This window comes from Labeo rohita, chromosome 20, assembly GCF_022985175.1.
Source record: "Labeo rohita strain BAU-BD-2019 chromosome 20, IGBB_LRoh.1.0, whole genome shotgun sequence".
In the NCBI taxonomy this organism is placed as follows: Eukaryota; Metazoa; Chordata; class Actinopteri; order Cypriniformes; family Cyprinidae; genus Labeo; species Labeo rohita.
Window position 1 is genome coordinate 14,829,831 of NC_066888.1, and position 25,855 is coordinate 14,855,685.

At 36.5% G+C, this 25,855-nt stretch overlaps 4 protein-coding genes across 7 annotated transcripts in view; 1 reads left to right on the top strand and 3 right to left on the bottom strand.

The window, feature by feature from the left end:
* Positions 1–1,876: 1,876 nt before the first annotated feature.
* Positions 1,877–3,511, bottom strand: zar1 (zygote arrest 1). Its single transcript, XM_051138254.1, has 4 exons — positions 2,808–3,511; positions 2,630–2,722; positions 2,435–2,509; positions 1,877–2,203 (listed from the first exon to the last, which is right to left on the bottom strand). Exons 1-4 carry the CDS (start codon positions 3,477–3,479, stop codon positions 2,060–2,062), a joined length of 984 nt encoding a protein of 327 aa, XP_050994211.1. The 5' UTR covers positions 3,480–3,511; the 3' UTR covers positions 1,877–2,059.
* Positions 3,512–5,103: 1,592 nt separating this feature from the next.
* On the bottom strand, positions 5,104–10,731 carry slc10a4 (solute carrier family 10 member 4). The gene is made up of 3 exons (XM_051138252.1): positions 9,966–10,731; positions 8,835–9,045; positions 5,104–6,665 (listed from the first exon to the last, which is right to left on the bottom strand). The coding sequence occupies exons 1-3, from the start codon at positions 10,493–10,495 to the stop codon at positions 6,126–6,128; spliced, it is 1,281 nt and encodes a 426-aa protein (XP_050994209.1). The 5' UTR covers positions 10,496–10,731; the 3' UTR covers positions 5,104–6,125.
* Positions 10,732–12,216: 1,485 nt separating this feature from the next.
* On the top strand, positions 12,217–14,750 carry si:dkey-90m5.4 (leucine-rich alpha-2-glycoprotein). Its single transcript, XM_051138253.1, has 3 exons — positions 12,217–12,378; positions 12,572–12,913; positions 13,943–14,750. Exons 2-3 carry the CDS (start codon positions 12,580–12,582, stop codon positions 14,590–14,592), a joined length of 984 nt encoding a protein of 327 aa, XP_050994210.1. The 5' UTR covers positions 12,217–12,378; positions 12,572–12,579; the 3' UTR covers positions 14,593–14,750.
* Positions 14,751–16,026: 1,276 nt separating this feature from the next.
* slain2 (SLAIN motif family, member 2) overlaps positions 16,027–25,855 on the bottom strand; it is a 30,964-nt gene continuing 21,135 nt past the window's right edge. Inside the window, exons 5-10 of one of the 4 annotated variants that reach the window (XM_051138247.1) lie at positions 25,300–25,641; positions 25,059–25,199; positions 21,055–21,135; positions 20,365–20,403; positions 19,534–19,741; positions 16,027–17,370 (exon numbers count right to left, since the gene is read on the bottom strand). In XM_051138247.1, the coding sequence (XP_050994204.1) occupies positions 17,304–17,370; positions 19,534–19,741; positions 20,365–20,403; positions 21,055–21,135; positions 25,059–25,199; positions 25,300–25,641 (878 nt within the window). In that variant the 3' untranslated portion in view covers positions 16,027–17,303. The remainder of the gene's footprint in view (positions 17,371–19,533; positions 19,742–20,364; positions 20,404–21,054; positions 21,136–25,058; positions 25,200–25,299; positions 25,642–25,855) is intronic. The other 3 variants (XM_051138249.1, XM_051138248.1, XM_051138251.1) reach the window with 3 other exon arrangements.

Genomic DNA, 25,855 nt, shown 5'->3' on the forward strand with positions numbered 1-25,855 from the left:
AAAATGTTCTGAAACTAATTCTAACAATATTTTGGCAAAAATCATGAATTTATCTAGGCAACAACCCAACGTTGTGGATATTTTTAAGTTACTGTAGCTGCGTTTCCATTGCCCTTCAAGATGCTCAAATTTAAATTGCGAATTGAAAAGACGTCTAATGGAAATGCCTCAATTTCGCAAACTCCCATATATCGCAAAAAAGTTTTTACGTTCACATGTGGTTTTTCAGGCAATTCGAAAAAGGAATATTTCGCAAAACTGCAATGGAAACGGCTTTTTCGCATTTAAATAAATAAAGCCAAAATCCATCCAAATCCCACCAAAATCTGCTGCCATGATTTATCTCGAGAGGATAATAAATACGTTAATAAAAACGTTGTCATTTCGCAATACTTTATTATCAACATTTATAAAATATCGCCAAAGTTTTGCGCAAATCTGTAATGGAAACGCACCTTGTGATGCAAAAACTTTTTTGGTTAATCACTTAACCATTTGTCCATTTAAGGCATTCTGTAAACTTAACCACTGTATATAAACCAAACAACCTGAATCGGTCATTCAAAATATTTAGTCAGAAAATATTCGACTAAATGTTTAACTGATTATAGATTTAAATGCATGATCTTTACAAGGTAGTCACATTTTCAAAGGATGTATCCTTAAATTTAAAAAAAAAAATTACAAAAAGTTAATTCAAGTAAGTCATAGTAGTTTGAAGATGTGACGAAGTACAGCACAGAAAAACACATTTAAAAAGCTTTTAAGTATTCAAATCTTAGATGTTCACTAAGATCCTTCTATTATCTTTTGAAACCCACAATAATATTTAAAATATCAGTAAGCTTAATGTATATAAAATCATCATTTACTGGATACTTGTAATTGGGAGGTGGCTGTTTCAAACCCTAATCCCTAAATTTTAATTTATGAGATAAAATAATTCTGGCATTTTATCCCATTGTTGTTTTTAAAAATATCATTTTATTTTGAAAATTATTTTCATTGTAAATTATAAAAACTATGTTTTAAAAAAAAATGTCCCACATTTTCATGTCACTATCAAAACGGTGTATGTTTTAGTCCATTGGCTGAAACTGATTTTAACTACACCCCTACATTTATGATCAGGAAATATTCCTGTCTCCATCATAGGTACGAGGTGTGATCATTGTTTTGGAAGTGACAAAAGGGGAACGCACAATCCTTTATTTGGGGGAATTAAAATGTTTGTACAGTTAGTAGAATATGTTTTAGTAGTGTTTTTGCATATGGGTTAAAATGCAGTAATGAGATGTGGTTGCTGAAAATGTGCAGTCACAACATAACTGCACAATTACTAGAAATGTGTACCTTGGATATTTTATACAGTATGCATACATACAAAATTTGTGGAAGATGTCTCAAACACGGTCTTAGAACCAATTCTGTAGAAAAGCCTATATAGTGCAGTAATAGTGTAAGTTGCAAGCCAAGGACACATATAGGGCAAGATAACACCCTCACATTAACTCTTCTTGGTCAAAAGTCTCAATATTTACTTAATTCTTTTGACTTCAATTTGAAAAATTTGAGATATGCATTCTCTCAGAACGGTTTTGAGATTAAAACAGGGGTGATTCCACTCAACCCCTATTAAATACATAAACCAGATAATCAAGGTCTTACTATACATACTAGAAACTTCCAAGCAGGTGTGTTGAAAGTTGGAGCCAAACAGGACACCAGCCCTCCAGGACCAAGTCTGGACACCCATAGGTTAATACAAATCTAGTCTGCTGGACTTTTAGGCACAAAAATGCTTTTAGAATTGTACAAACTGTCAACCTCTCACATCACCCTGCTGCAGAGCAGTTCATAGAAAACACTTCAGATGTGCTAGTAATTCCCATTTTTATTTTCATTTTTTGAAATTGGCACCTACAGTTACTGCAAGTACAAATTAAAGCAAAAACAAAAACAAATGAGACCGTAGTGACTGATGGATCCCCACTGCAGTATTTGAGCAGCAAGAGTGCAGAGACAATCCAGCTGGGCAACAACCAAGCGGACAGGGGTGCTAGATGATGTATTTGAAGCTGAATGTGCTGTCACAGGAGAGACGCTTGCCTTTGCAGCGGCCACACAGATCCTGTCGGTGAGGTCTTTTGGGGTCCACATGACGTGATGTAACAGGACATGTACAGCGAGTCTTCTTACAAGTCTGAAAATGAATTTTACTTGTAGTTAAGTGGAAAAAGAGCAGTGAATGAACAAATCTGTAAGTGATCTATACAGAAACACCAAGCTACTTATTTACAGTTAGGTTTTGAGACCAGTGTTTTCAATAAAGAGGTTTCAGTACTTTATTTTTTAGGAAGTCTTAAAGTCTGCACAGGTCCAATAGATGCCTCAGGACCACTGGTTGAGAATTTCTATAGCAGGACTAGTTTACCTGACATGTTATGTCCTCAACCCGGTATGGGTTGAATGATTTCTGACATGTTCTGCAAAACTGCTTGAAATACACCTTTAAGAGAGACCGTGAAGTTAGTAATAGTTAGATTTACTAACACTGCAACAAGATAAGTGGAAAATGTTAGTTTTAACTTGTACTACATTGGTTATGAATATTTAAACTGCCCATTACCTTGTTTGTACCTTGCACACACCACACATAAGCACTTTCCCAGCGTAGGTTGCAGTCTTTGCAATGGTAGTAGCCATACTTCTGCTCCAAAAACTGCATTAAAACAAGTTAAAACACTAACCGCATTTGTGAATAGCTAAAATGGATAAATATTTCAAGGAGAACCCATGTCTCTCACCTGGAACCTCACGCGAGCCTTAGACTTGGCTTCGTCTTGTCCGGCTGTCACTGGTTCGTTTCTGTTCTCCTCATTTGTTTCCGTCTGTTTGTTTTCGTTTTTCTCGGGACTAAGCGGTTCCTTCACGCTGTCCTCGCCCTCTTTGCTCTCGTCTTTCTCAGCACTCTTCACCTTCTCTCCGCTGTCCACCGTCTCAGGGGTCTCGGGCTCCGTGCCCTTCTCCTCTTCCTCTTCTCTGAAGAGGGACACTAGTCTCCTGGACTCGACCGGAGAGTAAACGGCTTGAGTGCGCGGAAAACGCACGCCGCCGCTTATGGGACTCCCTGGGGTCTGGACCTCCTGTCGCCGCTGGCGGAGGGCATCGCGCTTCCGGGCCAGAAGGGTCCGCGGGCCCAGAGAGCACTGGATGGACGCGTCGGTTTTCGGGTTGACCTGGATCCCTACGTCTTTAGTGTTGGCTTTCCTCAGGCGCGGGGTGAGGTTCGGGTTGATCTGAGACAAGATGGACTTCAGCTGTGCCCTGTGGTAATTATCGAAGTAGGTCTCGCCCTCACCGTAGTTGGCGATGTAAGCTTTCTGTCTCCAGCCCTTGAACTTGGGGTATTTGTAGGAATAAGGGTTGTAGGAAGAGTAAAGGTAGTTGTCGACTGTCTCGTTACCATATGTAGCCATTTTTCGCTTAGCCGGTTGGGAAAACGCACTGCAGGAGTTTATATAGACACACGGGACACAAATTAAGGCCAGGTGCCTAATTAACTCAAATTAACAGGATTCCCACCCGAAAGTGTTAGGGAGATTTCAAAAGGTGATTTCCAGGCTGGGAAAAGTCAATGAAATGTTAAGCTTTTTGGGAAAATGTTGAACAAAAAAACTGAGGATTTGATCCAGATCAAAACCAAGATTGGATTTTGTGATCTAATCCGAATTCAGAATCCTTTTTTTTCCTTTGGTTCAGCCCTTTTTAAAGATTTGATCCAATCCGACGGCCAAAATCCAATCAGATTACTTTTGAACAACTGGTCCTTGGTTTTAGCTGTTTTTTAGATGTTTTTTTGTTAACACATTTGATTTTCACTTGATTTTTAGCATTTTTTTTTTCTAAATCACTGGTTTCAGCTGTTTTTGTTTGTTTGTTTTTTTGCTAAATCGACTGGTTTTAGCTGTTTTTCTAAATCAACTGGTTTTAGCTGTTTTTGTTGTTGTTAAAACCAGTGTTGGGGAAAATTACTTTTAAAGGTAATGCATTACAATTTTGCATTATCTCTGAAAAAGTAACTAATTACGTTACTTTTTTTGACAAGTAATGCGTTACGTTACTTTTTAAATCTAGGCAGGGCTTGCTTCTTTGTTTTTAATATAAAACAGTTCTAGTGTAAAAGCCCTTTTACACCAAAAGTGAAATGAATTCACCTCAGGCTGAAAGAAAAGTTAATTTATGCAGGAGTATGGTTGAATTGCATCATCGAAAGTCAGCAGCAAAGACACTGGTTAATAAAATGGGATTAAATACATAAAGGATATTTGTTTTATTTAACATATTTAATTATTGCAGGGTTGCCTCATATTCTGAGTTTGCATTTCACTGTTTTTGTTAATTTTGAGGAATACTGAATCTGTTTTTTGTGAGTGAGATTAATTAATGCATGTTCACATTTAGTCTAGAATACAGTAACATCATGTTTACTCCCAATTTCCCGACAGGAGACTTGTCAATCAGTAAATGGGAAAAAACTGACTTACTGGGAAAAAGTAACTCTGATATTTTCTTAGAAATTCAAAAGTAATGCGTTACTTTACTAGTTACTTGAAAAAAGTAGTATTATTACGTAACTCGCGTTGCTTGTAATGCGTTACCCCCAACACTGGTTAAAACATCTGGTTTTAACTTGTTTTTTTCTAAATCAACTGGTTTTAGCTGTTTTTTGCTAAATCGACTGGTTATAGCTATAGTGTTTAAGCTGTTTTTTTGCAAAATATGCTGATTTTAGCTGCTTTTTAGCTGTTTTTTTTTTGCTGTTGTTGTTAAAACAGCCAGTTTTAACTGGTTTAAGGCTGTTTTTTTTAAATCAGCTGGTTTAAGGTGGTTTTACAGGGTATTAGCTGTTTTCTGTAAATCAACTGCTGAAGCTGGTTTTGTTTTAAAACTGCTTTAAACTTCCTGGCTAGGCTTTTTCAAGCCAACTTGAAGTTTGTCTACAAAATTCCTCATCTAGTTTTACATTAATAAATGTCTCTGTGAGTGAAATATCTATAATATATATTTGTTATACCAGTCTGGCAGAAATATTGTAGAAACAAAAGATATAATATTACATGCTTGACGTAAACATTTATTCATCTTGCAGACATTTTCACATATTCTGACAAACATGTACAATATTTTCATTTCAAATACAGATATGGATTGCATATTCAGATATGATCAGATGGAAACTATCGCGAGATCACTTCTTGTCCAGAATAATCCTTATTTTACATAAAGTCTGTTTTTATTGCCATAGGCATTTATTCTGTTTTCAAAATCACATTTGTTATGATCTCACACTGACATTGTTGTAGCCTTTGGTATTTGTCATGTCAAGCAATGGTACTCCTGCAAATTTTCACTTTTTAAAGCAGTAAACTTGGAAAACGTTTTTTTTTTTTCAGTTTAGGAAACAGAAGCAGACTGACAGTGGGTGATGTGCAATATAAAGCCAGCATACGTACCACGTGCGATGTGAGTCATTCTTCTCATCCTCTTGGTCCACATAATCAAATCAGCCAACGTAATCCATTTACTGAGGTAATAGCGCTGATTCATTTACAAACAGCAGCATCGATCTATATTAATGGTGTGTAATTTGCATACTAAAAATGGCTTTCACTATTACATTATTTGGATGAATTCATGAATGACAGAAGGGAAGAATTAATAAATGTATGATCAAATTAACTATATTTTATGTGGTCTATATATATTCTATAATAAAAAATATATAAAATATGTCTTGCTCCCTCTCTATATGTATAATTCTATTTATCTTATATGTGATATTTTAAATATATTTTATGCTAATTTTAGAAAAACTCCACTGAATGGCAAGTATGTTTAGATAAAGATTTAACATTGGCTTGGATATTCGACTTTAGTATGGCCACTGTGTGATGATATTAGTTTCCATTTTCACAGTCTTGCAATCATTTTTGGCACGTATTAGTTATAATGCTGTGTGATTAGTAAGAAATTCAACAGTGAGTGATGGCATGAATAAATCCTAATGTAAATACACAGGTCCAGTGTCTTTAGTAAGTCTCAAGTCAGTTGTTTTTGTTCCCTTATACAGGCGTAGGGCTTCCAGCACCATCCTGAGACTCCAACACGATGACATTGGGGTCGCTCACTGTTACCGCACCGTACGTAGAATCAAACGCCACATCTTCTTCCTTCATTCTCTTGTAGGATATGTTTGTATCATCGTCGTCATCCTTCATGAGGTCCTGTTTATGTAATACCTCTTTCCTGTACATGCGGTAAACCAGAACGAAGACACCGGCCTCTGCTGCCTGGAAGAGCGCGTACAGCAGAGGAAACATGTACATGCCTCCCATCAGCTGCGGAGGGAACGCCAGCTTCAGGATGGCCGTGCAGAGCTGCACGTTCTGACAGCCGGTCTCTAAAGACACAGTCCTCCGACTGTTGTGGGGGAGATCGAAGAGCGTCGCCAGGCCGTATCCTGCCGCGTAGCCGGCCATGGGCATGAGTACGGCCACCAGGTAGACGGAGGCAGGGATGGTGGCCAGCAACTCTGGGCCTAGCATAGTTCCAGTCATGATGAAGAGCATCAGCAGAGTGACCAGGAGAGACCACAGAGACACCTGGAGCAGAAACACAGGTAAGTCCTCTAAACAGCTATTACAGCAATTTTATTTTACGAGTCTAATCAACATATTCTCACAATATTTTATTTTAGGAATCTATTTTCCCCAAGTATATTTTTTATTTGATGGAATGCTCTTTATTTTATTTATTAATGGACATATTCTTTTTTTTTTTTATATTTTGGATTTTAATTTTTTTTTAATGGGTCTAATAGACATTCTCACAATATTATGTTTTCTAGGTCAAATAAATATATTCTCATATTATATTTTTTGAGTCTGATGGACATATTCTGACAATTGTTTTCTTTTAGGTTCTGCATCTAATGGACCTGCTCTTTCAGTATTTTTAATTTATATTCCAGATCTAATTAAAATATTCTTACAGTATTTTTATTTTCTTTTATGGGTTTAACGGACAGATTCCCATACTTTTTTAATTCATATTCTGGATCTAATGAAAATATTCTCACAATATTTTTATTTTCTTTTATGGGTCTAATAGATATTCTCATAATATTTTTACTTTATATTTTGGGTCTAATAAAAATATTCTCACAATGTTTTACTTTATATTCTGGGTTTAATGGACATTCTCATAATATTTTTACTTTATATTTTGGGTCTAATAAAAATATTCTCAATTTTTTACTTTAATTTCTAGGTTCGATGGATATATTCTCATAATATTTTTCATTTATTTCTAATGAACATAATTTTATTTTGGATTCTGGGTCTAATGGACTTTTCTCACAATAATTTTACTTTATATACTGGATCTAATAAAAAATATTCTCACAATATTTTTATTTTCTTTCATTGGTCTAACTGGTATATTTTCATAATATTTTTCTTTGTATTATGGATCTAATGAAAATATTTTTTATTTTTTATGGGTCTAATGGACATATTCTCATAATATTTTCACTTTATACTTTGGGTCTAATGAAAATGTTCATGCAGTATTTTAACTTTATATTCAGGGTTTAATGGACATAGTCTCACAATATTTTCTTCTTTATATTCTGGTTCTAATTAAAATATTCTTACAATATTTTTCTCTTCTTTTATGGGCCTAATGGATATTCTCATAATATTTTTGCTTTATATTTTTGGTGTAATGGATATATTCTCAATATTGATCTTGATACTGATTCTTGGTCTAATGAAAATATTCTCATTATGTATATTTTTATATTGTGCATAGTGGAAATATTATCAGAATATAATTATTTCTTTTTATGCGTTGAATGGACATATTCTAAAATATTATGAATAGATTTTTTTGGTCTAATGGACATAATTATAATCATTTTTAATTGTATTGGTGGTCTGAATGCATTTTCTTAATGTTCTGAATATTTTAAACATTAAACAATTTTTAATAAACCATCTTTTGAATGCCTTCCATGTTAATAGTAGACTAACCTGAGGTTCCTCCCAAGGTACAAGTGTAATCACAATCACGTATGATGTAATTGCTAGACATTACTCTGGTCAAGAAAATAAGAGAAAATGACATTGTGTAACATGACTCAGCGGGCAGCAATTATCTATAAAGGGTTTTCATTAATAAAGCGACTGGGAACAACTGATGTGACATATTTAGCTAGCTGTGACCTGGGGAATGAATCCTGAAAGGAGTGAATTACACCGAGAGATACATGATGATACTACTAGAGGAGAAAAGTGCAAGCCACGAGTGACAAATCAGCCCACTTTTATCCACTCCACTTAATGTGCTGCACCCCCAACTGCCTCTATTCCTTTATCACACTCTCTGTCAGCCCTCCTCTCCCCTCCCCTCCCACATCTCTCTATCTCACAGTCGCCACTGTGCCCTTACCAGGCTGTTCTTAGATAAGCTCAACTGAAAGGAGGAACCCATGCGCGCATGTGACGCCACCTCGCCCTGGGCACTTCAGTCTCAGTTTAATGGCCAGAGATGGTGGACATGAAAGCGACATATGCAACCCATCACAACCAGTGATATTTAACAAATGACAGCAGAAATCTAAATCATTTAGTTTTATCATGAAGTGACTACTCCAAATCAAATCAACGTAGTCTGATCAGGTTCCTTTTCTTAATAGGAAACATGCATAGCCTTGGCACTACGCTGAACAACTTTTAGACAGCTGATGAGATTTTTTTGCATTGAGTCACCTTGATGATGATTTCAGCCGCGCGAGTATAGCGATATCTAAGCCAGACCCCGAATCCGATGGGAATGAGGGTGCTGCAGAGGGTGAGGATGATCGGGCCGAAGGGCAGAAGGTTCACAACGGGTGTGTTGATCCACGCGCGACTGTACATCCACAGACACAGCGGCATGAGCACGAGCGCCAGAATAGTGGAGGAGATTGTCATGATGATGCTGGAAAATAAAGCCAAAGACAGCCAAATAAATCAGCATATTATTCTGACCTTTATTTAGTTTCTGTGCACTATGCACTCAGTATAATACCTTAATGCATATCTTCATATTGACGTTAAGTTAGAATGAAAAAATAAAAAAATGAGATACATGCAAAAATCTGTGCAAAAACACTTGTTAAAAATCTATAAATATACATTTTATTTTAATTTTCTGATATATTTTATTCTATATTTTATTATTTTTTTTATTATTATTATATTGATTTTTATTATATTTTCAAAACTATATAATGAAGACATCATGGTAATATCTTATTCACCATAAATATATAAAAATATATATAAAATAAAATAAAACACTATATATATATATATATATATACAAAATTTGGCATTTGTCACATGTGACCCTGGACCACAAAACCAGTCATAAGTAGCACAGGTATATTTGTAGCAATAGCCAACAATACATTGTATGGGTCAAAATTATCGATTTTTCCTTTATGCCAACAATTATTAGGATAGTAAGTAAAGATCATGTTACATAAAGACATTTTGTCAGTTTCCTACTATAAATAAATCAAAACTTAATTTTTGATTCGTAATATGCATTGCTACAAACTTAATTTGGACAACTTTAAAGGCTTTTTCAGTTTTTTATTTTTTATTTATTTATTTATTTTTGCATCCTCAGATTCCAGATTTTCAAATAGTTGTATCTCGAATATTATCATAAACCATACATCAATGAAAAGCTTATTTATACAGCTTTCAGATGTATTAATCTAAATTTTAAAAAATTCACCCTTATGACTGATTTTGTGGTCCGGGGCCATATGATAAATTCAAAATTTTATAATGAACGCATCATCACAATTTTTACATTTTATTTGACATTTTACATCATCCGACATCTACCTGAGATTCATCTCTCCGTTGGCGAGCAGTGTCATGATGTTGGAGAGGTTTCCTCCAGGGCAACAGCCGCACAGCAGCACAGCCATAGCGGCCACATCGTTGAGGGAGAAGGCCAGAGCCAGGAGGAAGGCGATTAGGGGCATGAGGACAAACTGGCACACCACCGCCAGTAGGACTCCTATGGGCTTTCGGATGTGCTGACTGAGCTGACTGAGCTCCACCGTGCACCCAAGCCCCAGCATGGTGAAGCACAGGACAAAGCCAACAAACACGTTAATCCCGTGACTCAATGGTGAATCCCAGAAAGCCACAATGAGGTGAGTGGGCTCTTCAGAGGGCGAGAACGGACCTGCCAGAAGCCCCGCTGGAGCCACATCAGTCCTGAATCTGCTGAGCACAAGTGAAAGCGGCTCTTCTGTGGCGCGCAAACCTGCCATGGAAGGACTTTCCGAGAAGCTGACGCGATCCTCTGTGAAGTTCAGAAGTTGCGTGAGCGCGGCGGTGCTCGGCACTCTGCTGGAGGTCTCCATCGCGTCTCCAGGGGACTGGAGCTCTCCAAAGGATCCTTCGGTCTCCGCTGGTGTCCCCTCCCTGAACTGAGGAGAAAGGCGCACGGTCCCCTAGCGGCGCAGAATCATTGTATGACTGTTAGCAGTGACTGAGGGACACTGGGCTGTCCAGCGAGGAGCGCGCCGTGCCACCGGGAGGGGTTTGGCGCGAAGCGCGCGTCACTAAGAGCCATTACAGGCGCCATTCAGACCTATTAACTCAGAAACTGAGGCGCATTTTAGGAAGAAAAAAAAAACACATTGGAGTTCATTTGTTTGCGTGAGAGAAAATGTGTTTTGGTATATTTAACTAACAACAGGTGACGTGTCCATCAGCTTTTTTTCTTCATCAACACCAATATTTTAGGTGGAAAAAACATCTAAACATAAAAGAGAACTTTACATTTTAGGGTCCTCTTGGAGACTGGCAGTTGAAATTCTTACTCATACATCTCATATGTAAAGATGCATGTTAGCTGTACCAAATATTAAATTGTTTTCCACTGACAAAGTTTTTTTAGTGCTGTCAAGCAATTATAATCGCGATTAATCGCATCCAAAATAAAAGTTTTTGTTTACATAATATATGTGGGTGTACTGTGTACCCTATATTCATTATATAAGAAGATATATATATATAAGGCAAACATGCATGTATATATTTAAACAATTTAAACAAAAACTTAGACCGTTAATTTCTTTTTCTTTCTTTGTTTCTTTCTTAGTTATTGTCTCATACTTTTAATAAATAATTTGTCACTGCATGTCCATATAAGTGAAATGTTTGTTTGTTTAGTTGGTTTTTATTGATTTTTAACAGGGGAAAACAGGAATTACAAAACGTATGTAAATATATATATGTAGGCTATCCATATATGTAAAATAATAGAATAGATATTGGTCTACCTCTTACATCTATTACATTATATATCTTTGATTAATAAAAAAAAAATAGTGCTGTCAAATGATTAATTGCGCTTAATCGCATCCAAAATAGAAGTTTTCAACCATTAGCTTCACCCCATACTCATACTCATATACAGGCATTTTCTCTGTAACACCTAGTAACTTAAAGTTACTACTAAAGATACAAGTATTTGTAACTGATTATTATTGGCTTGAATAATGCTTATTATTATTACGTCCCATTTTGAAATATATAGATTTTAGATTTTATAAAAAATATCTCCAAGTACCATCACTGCCTAATAATATTTCATATCCACTCACATTTGCCGTCTACACACGCATGCTATTTAAGAATTATTTTCTGAAATCTCTTTCAAAGAGTAACAAAATGCTTTTAAAGAAGGAAAATAAGTTGATGTGTCGAGGCTGATCATTCAGAGGACAATAAACAAATCATTGGGACAGCTGTTATATGTATTTAACATGATTTGAAATGAAAACTTGTGTCCATTTGTGTAGAACATTTGTTGTGCAAACCTCTGGTTCATTGTGCAACGCTGATGCACATCAATCATTTACATGTATTGATTCAATACTTGGATGTTATGAAGCATTCAATATAAACATTTCCCAATTTTACACGAAGATTTGACATTTTATACCCCAGTACATAAGCTATTTGCTTTTTTTTTTTTTTACTTTTATTGATACAACAGCCAGTGTGACTCCCCAATACTTCAGCTATTTGAAATTAAGTTTTTAAATACGTCGTGTGTACTTTCACCCTTTAGTCATGGCCAGAGACGTGATGTTCTTGTTATTTACATAAGTGACGGGTTTTCTCTGACTGCTCTATTTTCCAGTAAGCAGTGCTGGAGTCACACACAGATAGGATATATAAAAGGGAATGATCAGATTTTTGGATTAACTGGACATCTAAACAATAAAACTAGAAGGTAAGATGTCGTTTTATTGATGTTTTATTATTTTAGACATTCTTCTTCAGTCAGGGAACTGCGTCAAAGTACATTCTACGTGATAGTATGAAGTAGTAATCAAGTAGTAGTCCATAAATTATGTCTGTTCCGAGTTAAAAAAAAAAAAAAAAGTTTATGTGAGAAAATAATTTAAGCTTTAAATCTTTTGAAGTCGTGAGGATGAATTCCTGGCTCGTGCACGCGCTCGCGGTGATGCTCGTCATCTGTTGCCGTGACGCCCTCTCGTGTCCAAAGCGATGTACGTGCCACTTCAGCGCCAAAACAACTGAAGTTGTGTGTCCTGATGCTGGCCTCTCTCATTTCCCTGGAGACGGTCTCCCAAGCAACACCACCTCCTTAACCATTCAGTTCACCAACCTGAGCGTGCTGACCTCTCAACACTTGACAGCCATCCCGCTGCTGGAGGAGTTACACCTGCCCGGCAACAAACTGAGCAGCTTACCAGCAGATCTTCTAAAGGGCCTTCATTACCTGCACACTATAGACCTCACAGGTGAGTGAATGTATGTCAAAATGATAGGATTCTCTAAACGCTTTTTGTATTCATTTTATTATACTGTTTATAAAACAAAGTCTAATCTTTCACACAATGTATTTTTTAATTACAATATTCAACCAACCAATATCGTTTTGACGATCTTTTATGTGCCGTTAAATATCGCTTCAGTTCAAATTACATCGCGACGCCAAGGGCGCGAAAATCTAAAATCTCTTTTACTTTACGAAAACGAAAACTATTAATGGATATCAGATTATTTTTATGAACACAACTTACAAAAATATATCGTTTCTCATATAATGTTTAAACCGCGGAAAACGACAAAAACTGCTTTGTGAAAACATGTCACGCTACTTTACATTTACCTCAGAAGTCATTTAGCCGCCCATAGGTCGTTAGTTAGAAATTTAAACTGGAGTATATCGTTAAAATAGTAAATACTGTTAATTTTTTACTCAATTTATGCAACAAACATCCAAATTCTGTTAAAATATCTGAATTTTTTTTTTGATTTTTAAGAAGCCATTTTCTCAAAAATAAATTGTGACCCTGAACCACAAAAGCAGTCATAAGGGTCAGTTTTCCGAAGTTGAGATTTACACATCATTTGTTAGGATAGAACAATATTTGGCAGAGATACAACTATTTCAATATATGGAATCTGAGGGTGCAAAAAAAATCAAAATATTGAGAAAATCGCCTTAAAAGTTGTCTAAATGAAGTTCTTAGCAATGCTAATCAAAAATTACGTTTTGATATATTTACAGTAGGAATTTTACAAAATATCTTCATGGAACATGATCTTTACTTATTTTCCTAATGATTTTTGGCATAAAAGAAATATCAATAATTTTGACCCTTACAATGTATTTTTGGCTATTTCTACAAATATACCCTAGCAACTTAAGACTAGTTTTGTGCTCCAGGGTCACAATTACGAAAGCCAAAACTACATCAAAATGATGTAGCAGGTCACATATGTTTGTATTGTTTTCTAACACTTATCATCCAAACTGTGCTCAGACAATGAACTGCGAGAGCTCTCTGCTCATGTTTTCCATCACGCTCCACTTCTCAACCTGGTGTTGAAAGACAACCGCATCTCCAGCATCCACCCGGACTGGTTGCCCAACAACAGCAATATTACTTGGTTGGACTTGTCCGGAAACCATCTCATAAAATTCCCAATGGCCCAGCTCCAAAGTCTGAGTCAGCTAAAGGTCCTGCACCTCTCACAGAACAAAGTCGAAGAGCTTCCAGTTGGGTGTTTCGACGCTCACCCTGCTCTAGAGAGACTTCATGCAGACCAGAACAAAATCCAATCCCTGGATGTAAAAGCCTTTAGCCGCTCTGGTAACCTGACTCACATCTTCCTGCAGAAAAATAGATTGGATAGTCTCCCGCCAACTGTATTCCAGGGGCTCAAGCGCTTGGAGTACGTTGACCTCAGTGATAACAGGCTGCAGTTTCTGTCCCCTGGCACATTAGACATTAATACCAGTTGGGTGGAGCTGATCTTAAACCCTTGGCATTGTGATGCTAAAATAGAGTACCTGTGGAGAAAACTGACCATGGAGTCACTGCAGTCAGAGCCTAAATGTGCTGCACCAGAGAATCTGAAAGATCGTGTCATCGCAACACTCACCCGCAAAGAAATGGGCCTGCCGGAGTAAGAGAAACAACATGATCTGGAAAAAAGAGGAAGAGGGGACTTTTAACACAACTCACCATACTGGATTTAGAAAAATGGATCATGTGAAAGTTTGCAATGTGCATTGCAAAAAAAAGATGATTTAATTTTCTTGTTTACGTTCATTAAAAATTGTAACAAAATTCTTTTTTTAAATCTGGAGTTTTCTATTTTCATTATCACTCATACATAATAAAATAATAGAAAAATAAAAACTAAATAATAATAAAATTGAACAACTGTAGATCATTTTTATGATAATAAAAACTATTTGAACACTTCCAGTTTTGAATTTGACCTAAGATCTCCTAATATGTTAGATTATAAAGATGCACTACCAGTCAAAAATTTTTGAACAGTAAGATTGTTTTTTTTTTTGTTGTTAAGAAGTCTCTTCTGCTCACCAAACCTGCGTTTATTTGTTCCAAAGTACAGCAAAAACAGTAAAATTGTTTAATATTTTCATCATTTAAAATAACTGTTTTCTATTGGAATATATTTTAAAATGTAATTTATTCCTGTGATTTTAATGCTGAATTTTCAGCATCATCACTCCAGTCACATGATCCTTCAGAAATCATTCTAATATTCTGATTTGCTGCTCAAAAACATTTATTATAATTATTATGTTGGAAACAGCCGAATTTTTGGGGGTTTCTTTGATGAATAGAAAGTTCAGAAAAACAGCATCTATCTGAAATAGCAATCTCCTGTAACATTATAAATGTCTTTATCATCACTTTTGATCAATGTAAAGCATCCTTGCTAAATAAAAGTAATAATCATGTGTCACTGAAGACTGGACTAATGATGCTGAAAATTTAGCTTTGAATCCAGAAATAAATTACATTTTAAAATATAGTCAAATGGAAAACAGTTGTTTTCAATTGTAAAAATATTTCAGACTTTTACTGTTTTTGCTGTATGTAGGATCAAATAAATGCAGGCTTGGTGAGCAGAACAGACTTATTTAAAAAAAAAAAAAAAATACAAAAAATCTGAAAATCTTTTGACTGGTAATGTACCTCAAATCAGTTATTTGCAATCTCAAAATTTCCCACAATATGTCTATGATCAACAGTCAAATGTTATAAACTGTTTATGGTTTCATTTAGTTTTGGCACATCAATAAATAATGGACAAATAAACGACAGACCACACAGCTTTTTTTCAACTTTTATTTGAAATGATTCAACGCAGGGGAAACCGAGCATCATGTTTGTGGAGATATAAAAGTCTTTACCAAAAAAAAACAATCCACAAAATGTTTATGTCATGTATTCATGACCATACTAGGCTCAAGCATCCCACTAACTCTAAATCTCAGCACACAGAGGCATCTCGCCGTTTAATAAATAAGCCTCTTTTCAGCGCATAGTATTTTGTCATAAATATCAAGGGGCTTTTATAACATACCTTTGTTACAAAAAAGCAAATATAAATGTTATCAAAGCAATTACAAAAATCAAACAAAACTTGAGCAAGAAATGCAAAGAACCCTGAAGTAAATAATATTGGCGAAATAAAGCAATTGGCACAAAGCAAAAAATAAAAAATAATTTTTGTAGCAATCACAGAATTTCATAAATTATAGGCACTCATTTTCAAAAAAACAAACTTGCGCAGTCTCTATAATATGCTAGTGTGCATGTCCATCGGTTCAAGTGGCACTCCCATTCAGCGCCATTTTAATTCTTGGCCTCAATTATTTCACTCTGAGAATGACGACAAATAACATGACTAGGAATTTCCCAAAATTAATAGTACATAAGCACTACACTTCACCCACACAACCACATCTTTTTATGACCCCTGCCACTGAGACATCATCACTGGGACATCAATCGATGAACAACGTTTGACAATACAACAGTTCACCTTATGAAATTAGTCTCAGGCGTTTATATTCAATGAACTTCCCAATTTCAAGTTAGGACATACAAACACAATTCATGAAATTTGACTTGAAATTTGAACTTCTCATTGATCCTTGACTGTTTAATCCTGCTGTGTATCTGAGGGCTCAAACTAAATACGTTTGTTCAGAGACTCTGTATGTGTCCATTATTCAAACATTTAAAATGCTTTGGAAACATAGCTTTGCAGTTGAGGTTTAACAATGACATTCAGAAATAAAAAGCCCAAAAATAAAGATCAGTAAACATATATATATTCATAAAGACCAAATACTGTATGAATACTCTTTGAAAGAAATATTTTAAATAATGATTTCAAATAAATAAGAGGTCACATAGATATGAAAGACATTCTGGCTGAATGCAATTGCCATGTGGACTCTGTGTCACCATATGAACCTTTCCAACTTGAGCCAAAATCTATATGTGCTCACAAGGGATGCCCACTATTGTTGTTACAGTTCAGCGTGGGTTTTGGGGGGACTTGCAAGCATGATTGTGGATTTGGAGCCATTTGCAGTACAGGTGCTGTTTGGTAGGTGAAGGCAAATCCCAGTCTGTTTTTTTTTTTTTTTTTTTTTCTTTTGGCATTCTGTGGCATCCAGCCTGCCTTCCACATCTATCCTGCTGGGATGAGAGCTCTGCAATATCAACTGAAATAGGACAGAATAATTTGTTTGGAAGATTGTGTCTCTTTATTTGTGGGGGTTAAAGACGTATCTCTATAAAGTGCCAGGTTGAACTGAAAGCCCGTTTGTGCTGCTGGTTCAGGGCGGGCTCAGTAGCAGCCCTCTCTCCAGCTCTCATCTCTGATACCGCTGTATGTCCTTGGAGCTGGCAGAGACCTGTGGAGCAAACAACACTCTCAGTATGTACTCCATATGTTACGATATGTTTATTAGGGCTGTCACGATTCCTCGATTCGTGGATAAAAAAAAATCCTCGATTGCATTTTGCCCGTGTCGAATAACTGCCAAAGTACCGGAAATTAGACCGTTTTATAAGACTACGTGATATATTTAACCCTTTTAAAAAATAAAGCATAATACTATTCTGAATTCACAAACACCACGATTCAGTTAAATATATTATGCAGCTTCAGTTATTTAAATGCGTAAAGGTTATGTGCGCAGGCTTACAGATACTGTAAAATGAAATTCCAGGATTTTTAAAAACTTTTCAAGCCCTACTTCTTTGATTTTCAAGGACTTCAATTAGAGATCTCACTTATCAATGGCAAAAATAAAGTAAAGCACATGCAAAGTATCTGAGTACTAAAGTATTACAAAATATACTACTCTTTTACTATTGTAAAAACACGGTCTGCTATCCACACTCCGAAGTCCCGATCTTAATCATTCATGATCACTCATTAATCTTTTGCGGACCATCATTTCTGATCAGGACTCGGAGCACGGATTGCAAATCATTCGTCTACCAATTGGAACTTTGAGTACTGTGCAACTTCAAACTTCAAATCGCGTATTGCGTATCATTTGATAATCATCATTTCATTTGTAAAATGATTCACAAACCCGTTCAAAAGATTTGCGATACAAGCTCTGAATTCAATCACGGATCTGAATCAAATGATTAGTGACACGCAAAGTTCCGATCTAGATTAAGCAAGTTGTGATACATGATTTGAAGTTCCAACCTAAATCAAATGACTTGAAATATGTGATTTGAAGTCCCGATGTGAAAAAAATTCACGATACGTGATCCAATTGGAGCACTTCGAAATGAATCATTTTGCAACGCAATGGTCTAACTGATTCAGAGTTTCAAAAAGCTCTGTTTCACCCATTACTACATGCTTTTGAAAAACTTTACAAGCGATGTAGAAATTCGAAAATAAATGCCTCTCCTAATTTGATCTGAAGTCTGAAGTCATGAGTTTGAATCAGTCGGAGCGGTTACAGTGTAAATGACTCACTCAATTGATTAGTTTGTCTGTTCCTCTTTTCATGTCTTCGGCCATGTTTACACAATATTGTCAGTACTACTACTGGCTTAGCTCGCTAGATTTATGACATTAACTGAAATAAGCGAAAAGGTATGATATGTTTTGAATTGTGTGATTTTTGCATCAAAAGATGTGCTTATTGAAAAAAATTAAATACTTATTTCATAGATACAAGGTCTTTCAATAATTCAAGCACTTTTCAAGTACCTCTTCAGGATTATTGCTATTTTCAAGGTTATTTCCAGGCCTTAGATTTCAAAAAATCAAATTTAAGTACTTAAGCACCTTGTACGAACGATGTGTGCATCTCAAAGCAGCTCCGTTCACAATAAATGCTGCTCAACTGTTATGATTTACATGTGTGAAGCATCTCAAACTCCATCTCTGCACATTGCTGTGAGTTTATGATGTTCATCTAGGAGCAACATGCACCATTTCATCAGATTTGTAAAGTAAATCATTTATAAACCTACACCAACAGAAGAGAATAGATCATTATCTTTTTTTTATTAACTATGCTAACTGATCGTTATGATTTCAAAATAAAAGCTCAAACCCTGAGTTTACCAATTTTGATGTCCACATATTCAAAAAATGACAGTGGCTTTAGCATTTCTGTCGTAAACAAATGGTCAAATATTAAAGATTAAGTGGACAGTTGAATTAAGTGCTTAGTCAATATTAAACAAGAATTAGATTGCGCAATATATTGTAAAAACAATCGTCATGCTGTTGGCGCCCTCTGCAGGCCTTTGATATAATGCATAATGTGCATTAGTTCTGTTTTCACAGTTTTGTTCAGTAAAGCCATGAGATTACTTTTGAACCAATTATTTTTACCTCATTGCTATTATTTATGCATTTAATTAATTTTAAAGGCTATTGTTTGCGTATTTCTATTTTTATTATCTCAAAAAAGCAAAAAATAGTATAATTATCCAATTACTCAATTCACTGTCAGAATAATCGACCGAATACTCAATTACCAACATAGTAATTAGTGACAGCCCTGAAGTTCATATGGAGTTATAAAAATCTGTACCTGCGCACAGGCTGGACCAGTTTGCTGCGAGGCACTGGTAAACCTCCTCCTGCATTGGTGGCGGGGCGGGGCAGGCCGCTGCGGGGTGGGGCAATAGAGCGTGTGGGCGTGGTTGTGCCTGAACCATGATTAGACATAACCTTCATGGGCTGACGGAGAGCCAGGGGAGATGGAGCAGCAGGAGTCCGCAACTTACTGGAAGAGGGCACTGGAATAAACAAAAAAAGATGGAAGATAAGTGGGAAAGACAGAATCTTAAAACAAAAAAACAAAAACAAAAAAGGCAACTGTAAAGGAACTGAATATTGCATAAAAGATAAAACGTTATCGACTGAATAAAAGACAGATCTTCTATTCAGTAGTTTATCTTCTATCTATATACTACCTGATACAAGCCATTCATGGGACCACAGTCCTGAGTTAATGGAAATGGAATTATAATGACAAATAATACTGAAAAACGATGGATGCAACCCTAAAAACTAAAAGAATGCAGTTAGAAAACTCTAATTCATAAAGCTACACATTAATAGTCTCCACCACACACGCTCCTATGAAACACGCAGAAGACCGTCCACATTCACAGAGCACACCACTAGCATTAATGACATTCAACACAAAGCTGACAGAAAATAAAGCACAAGAAGAATGGATGGATAGCCTTGATCAACTAGTGTTCACAAACATTTCCAAAAATACTAGTTATACAAATGTCCCCATGTTGCAAAAACACAATCAAGGTACAAACACAATCTACCAATCACGCACACTTGCACAACATAAAATATCACAGCACTGAAAAGCTGCATCATCATCAGTGTATATACTCACTGAAATCTGTTTCCTCTCCAAAGCAACACGAGAGAGGAACTGGGTAAAAGATGGAAAAGAGAGGGTTGGGTTTGTTTCCGCTCCAAAAGCTGTCGAATTGCTCAGGACTCAGGCACCATCATGTATTTGTTTTCAAAGTGCAAGTGTGACTGACAAACATTATTTAATGCAACCAAAGTGCATTAAATAATTAAAATTAGACAGATGGCTTCACAGACTGTTAGTACATTCGGTTAGGTGACAACGTTTAAGCAGTTTCATTTAATAAGACGACGTAGCACATTTGTACCAAAAGGGGGCAGACCTACAGCAACCTACAGCACCACTCACCCTATAACACTGCAAAGAAACAGCAACATTCACAAATTTTCTTAAAAGCCACTCCAAATCAACATACGGCCTGAAATTCAGTCCTACACAAATTTTGGATTTGCATTGCCTTTTTAATATTACCTCAATAAATATAACCTTTCCCAAACCTACCAGGTTGATATGCAATAACATATTCTTTTTGTAAAATAAAAACAAAACAAAAAACAAACAAAAATAATAATAAATAACAAAAATAATCAGCCATCACTCTTGAACTCAATTTTGAACCATAACCCAGACCTCTGTTTTCAAGAAGGAAAAACTTCCAGGACTATCTGGTATCATGACCGAGTCTGGGTGACCTGCTTAGTGCATTACCTCGTAGAGACGTAGGGCTCTGCAGTCTCTCTTTTGGTTTTGGGGAGGAGCGAGCAGGTGCGGAGAGCCTTTGGTGTGACGCTGAGACGAGAGACAAGTAGACATTACGTTTGATTCAGCCTAATTTGAGCTCAGCATTCCACCTCCACCTGCAGGCATTTAACCTCCAACCAGAACTCATCCAAAACAGCTTTTAGTTGATGCCAAGGCAAAGACAGCCAGCTAGGGTCAGGTTTAATTCAAGCTGAGCCATTCCATGCATTGGTGAGATAGAAGACCACTTCTAACCAGCCACCAGAGGGCGCCACAGCCAAGAATAAAATAAATAAATAAATAAATGAAACCCTGGGTGAGGAACAGGCAGGAGGCAGCACTAAGCCAAGAGTGAATCCAACTACATCCAGACAACCAGCACCTCATCCAAAAACAAAGGGTGTGAGGAAGAAACAAAAGGCGGAGAGAAGGGAAGAGGCAGAACATGCTGGGCAGGAAGGACAGAAATAAAACTAGACTGTCCATATTTTCCATTAAAATGAGGGGGAGAAGCCTGAAATACTCAAGACACTCAAGTATGTAAAATCACTTAACAAGCTAATGTCTTTTTAAGTGCTGTTTAAGAGATTTCAGGAACATTTCAGGAACATTCTCCATATAGTGGACTTCAATGGTGTCCCCAAACTTGCAAAATGCAGTTTAAATGCAGCTTCAAAGGGCTCTAAACAATCCCAACCAAGCAAGAAGAGTTTATATACTTTTTAACCGCACTGAAGACAGAAAGACATAGTAAATTATTTGTAAATTGTTGTTTTGGAAGTGGACTTCTCCTTTAATGACAGATAGGGTATGTAGAAAAACTCCCATCTCATTTTCTCCCTCAACTTCAAAACCATCCTACATCGCTGTTATACATGTTGTACAGGGCGTTTGACCTTCTTTGTATGTTTACTTTGTAAACACTGGGTCGGTACTTCTGCAGCTGCAGAAGTTGAGGGAGAAAATGAGATGGCAGTTTTTGATCTATCCTAGCTGTCTTGACCTGAAGATGCACAGACTACACATGCACAAAGCAGAACTATACAAGACAAGCATTTGAGGTTAAAAAGTATATAAATTGTATATTTTTTTAGAAAATAACCGATCGTTTGCTAGATTGCATTTTTGAAGCTCAAACTCAGGGGCACCATAGAAGTCCACTATATGGAGAATATTTCTGAAATGTTTTCCTCAAAAAACAATTTCTTTACAGCCGAAGAAAAACAGACACAAACATCTTGGATGACAAGTGGGTGAGTACATTATCTGTAAATTTTTGTTATGGAAGTGAACTTCTCTAAATTTAGTTGGATCCTAAATGGTACATGAAAGTCTTAATTATGATTTCAAGACGTCTTAAATTTGGGGACGCAAAAGACAATAATTGCAATATGGCCTAAAGTGATGATTAAACTTCTATGGCTATGATTTCACTGCATATGAGCGCTGCATGTTTCCGAGTTGAAAACAAGACAATGTATTATAAAAATCTAAACAATTAAGACAGAATATATTTGTGTTACATAATTAATATACTGATTGATAATAATTCTTCCATTTTCTTAAAAATGAGTTAAAGGCTGAAATGTGAAGTTTATCATTTTATTAAACATTGTTTTTGTGAAAACCTGTATCTGAACTGTTAATCATGCATTTTAGTCATTTTACAGTTAAATATGTTCTAGACGTCGCCCCACCCTGCTCATATGGTATTCATTTTATTTGTGCAGGTCTTAGAAAGTCTTTTAGCTTAAAAATCCTATAGATACAATGACTAATTACCTTATTAAATATTTGTTTACATGGATTACAGAATGATGATCAGATTGATCAGATTAACTGTCCACTGACAGAAAGAGATCTGGCCTTCATTGACCTCGCATAGATAAAATGATTCAGTATGCTGTCATGAAATGTAATTTTTTTTTCATGGGCATCAATGTGCTTAAAAGTGGTGAGGGCAGCTGGACTTTATCACTTGTGTGCTGGTTGTAATTTCATGAAATGGTAAATGGGTCAGTTCGTGAATATTAATTAGTTGACGCACCAAAAATGAATTTAATCTGTTTTAATAAATAATTATTTGGAAAAAATGGCAATTCTAAGGCGGCATAAATGCAATACAAGAAACCTGTCGGTAAGTCTCAGGCACCTGAAATCCAACATAAAGTTAAAGTCATATTTATTGTTCAGTGAATTTTCAGATAAAAAGTAGTTATCTCAAAAGCGTTCCACATGTATGTGATAGAAAATTGTATCTGTGGGTTTAAAAGAGCCATTCATTTTGGGAATCATTTATAATACAGTGGTCATGCTCTATGGTTTTAATTTACTAAAAAGTACTGATTCATAAGAATCATTTGTTTAGGAATCACATTTTATTCCTGAATGTTGGCAACACTGTTATGTCAGCATTACCAACAGAATGCATGAGCTAAAATCAGAACGGCTTCTGAAAAACACTAGCTGTGTGCTGGAACCTCGCCGCTGTTGCTTTTCACCACTAATGACAACCACTGTGGTAATGTGGTAAATTCAACATTAAAAAATTACACATATACATATACATCCCTGCGAAAGCTATTGCATAAAGGTGTAGGGACAAAATCAGCCATAGCCACAATTACACCTATGCTTTTAAATGTGATTGATCACATGGGTGTAACAGCATATGATTAATATAATTTGAAATGTTTTATACTACAAATAAAATGACAAACTTTAGTGTTCTTGCGTGACATTAAACACAACTTTAAGATCCATCATCTGAAGATTTCCCTAAAACATTAAAAATCACCCTTGAATAATAATTTAGAGGACTTTGTTTGAAAGTCAGTCAGTCAGGCTTTTAGAGGAAATGCCAAGATGCCAATAAAATGTGATATAAAATAAAATGTGAGAAGATCAAAGAGCCTCATCCAAGCAAGCCAAGACACCGGCGGTGCAGTTGAATGTGTGTCAGAAGCACAGAATCCACAACCAAGTGCATAGTCAAAGGTTACTATACATTAAAATTTACAAACAGAATATCATTCATCATAAGTTTTATGTCATGGAATGCAATGTATTTTGAGTAGTGAGTTTGAGTTTGTGTGTTTGCACTACCATATGTGTGTTTGTGCCGTTTACTGGATGTTAAAGGAAACCCTGGGTATTATATTATAACTTAAAATATGTAGTAGAAAACCCATGAAATTTACGTTATTTAAAAAAATCCATGGTTGCACTCGGTGAGCTCCTGGTGCTACCTGTTGTTATTTTTACCAGAATACACAACTCTGAAAATAAAATACTGATATGATGACGACAGCTACTGAAAGAGCTTACAGGTGGTGATGTATTTAAGTGTAGGCTTAAACCAAATGTTGTACCATTGATTTTCCCCACAAGAAGTCTAAATGCCCCAGACATTGAGTGAAATCTGCGCTGAGAAACTCCTTCAGTGGCTGCAGCGTCGTAAGTTTACATCCTGCCAGGATGGCATCTAGCGTTTCTTGTCTCTGCCGTTTGTAAGCTGTTTCAGTAGCTGTGGTTTAATAAAAGCCTCAAAGGCATCATGGCTAAAGTGGAGAGAACAAAAACCCGGGTCTTTGGGAAGTTTTATTCGGCCACAGGCATCTTTCTATTTTTTTCTTCTCTTCACTTGTTGTCCTTCGACTGAAAATTACAACCAAAAGCTGCACAGCGTATCAGTATTTTATTTTCCGAGTTAAAACAGCAACAGGTAGCTTCAGTAGCTCACCTGAGTGTAGCCATTTCACGTCATTGAAATAACGGCACCCCTCATGATGCAAAATATGTATAAAATGAGGTCAATCTATCATGGGTTCTCTGCTACATATTTTTAAGTAAGAGACATCATTTACGTCTTAATAGACAGGGTTCCCTTTAAAATCTCTGTGTGCATTCATTGGTTGATGGTTTGATGTGTGTGTATGCATGCATGCTCACTGATGTGTCTGGACACTTACTGGCAGACTGACTCTGATGTCTGGGTGACCCTCCGTTTGGCACTTGCAAGTTTGACTCACAGCTCCTGCTGTTTTTGACAGGCTCTGCAGTCGGCCCAGAGCTGGATCGTGTGAGGTTAGGTAGACTCCGTCTCAGCTTTTCTGCACACAAAAACAGAAAGGACGAAGAAACCCACATGTAAAACTGACATTGTTTTAAAGAGAAGTACCCCAAGAGAAATGTGAGTGGAAAAATGTCTACCTTCATTCTTAATGGCATTGGTCTGCGTATCGTGGCCTTGGAGAGAGTGCCGGGGCTGCTGTAGGCGGCTCATGATTGGTTGGGGAGCTCCACGGCTGTACTCTAAAGAGCGGGCGGGCGAGCGGGATCGAGGCGAGTTCCTGGGGGAGACGCGGGGCGAGTGCCGAGGTGAGGGGCTGAAGCGGTTGACGGGTGTGTGGTAGGAATGGTGGACCGCCTCCTCATCATCGTCCAGGCTCTGTGCATCCAACTCCTGGTCACTCAGTGTTCCTCGTCGCAACGACTGACACGATGAACCAGAACTACGACGTGACGCTGTAGCAGCATATTCTTGCCTTAAACCTAAAAAAGGGAAGCAGATAAGTTTGACTTCAAATCTCTGAGTGCTCCATTTAGGGATGAATTTTTCACATTTAAAGGGATAGTTCAATCAAAAATGAAAATTCTGTCATTTCTCACTCACCCTCATGTAGTTCCAAAACTGTAAGACCTTCGTTCATCTTCAGAACACAAATTAAGATTTTTTTAAATGAAATCTGAGAGCTTTCTGACCACT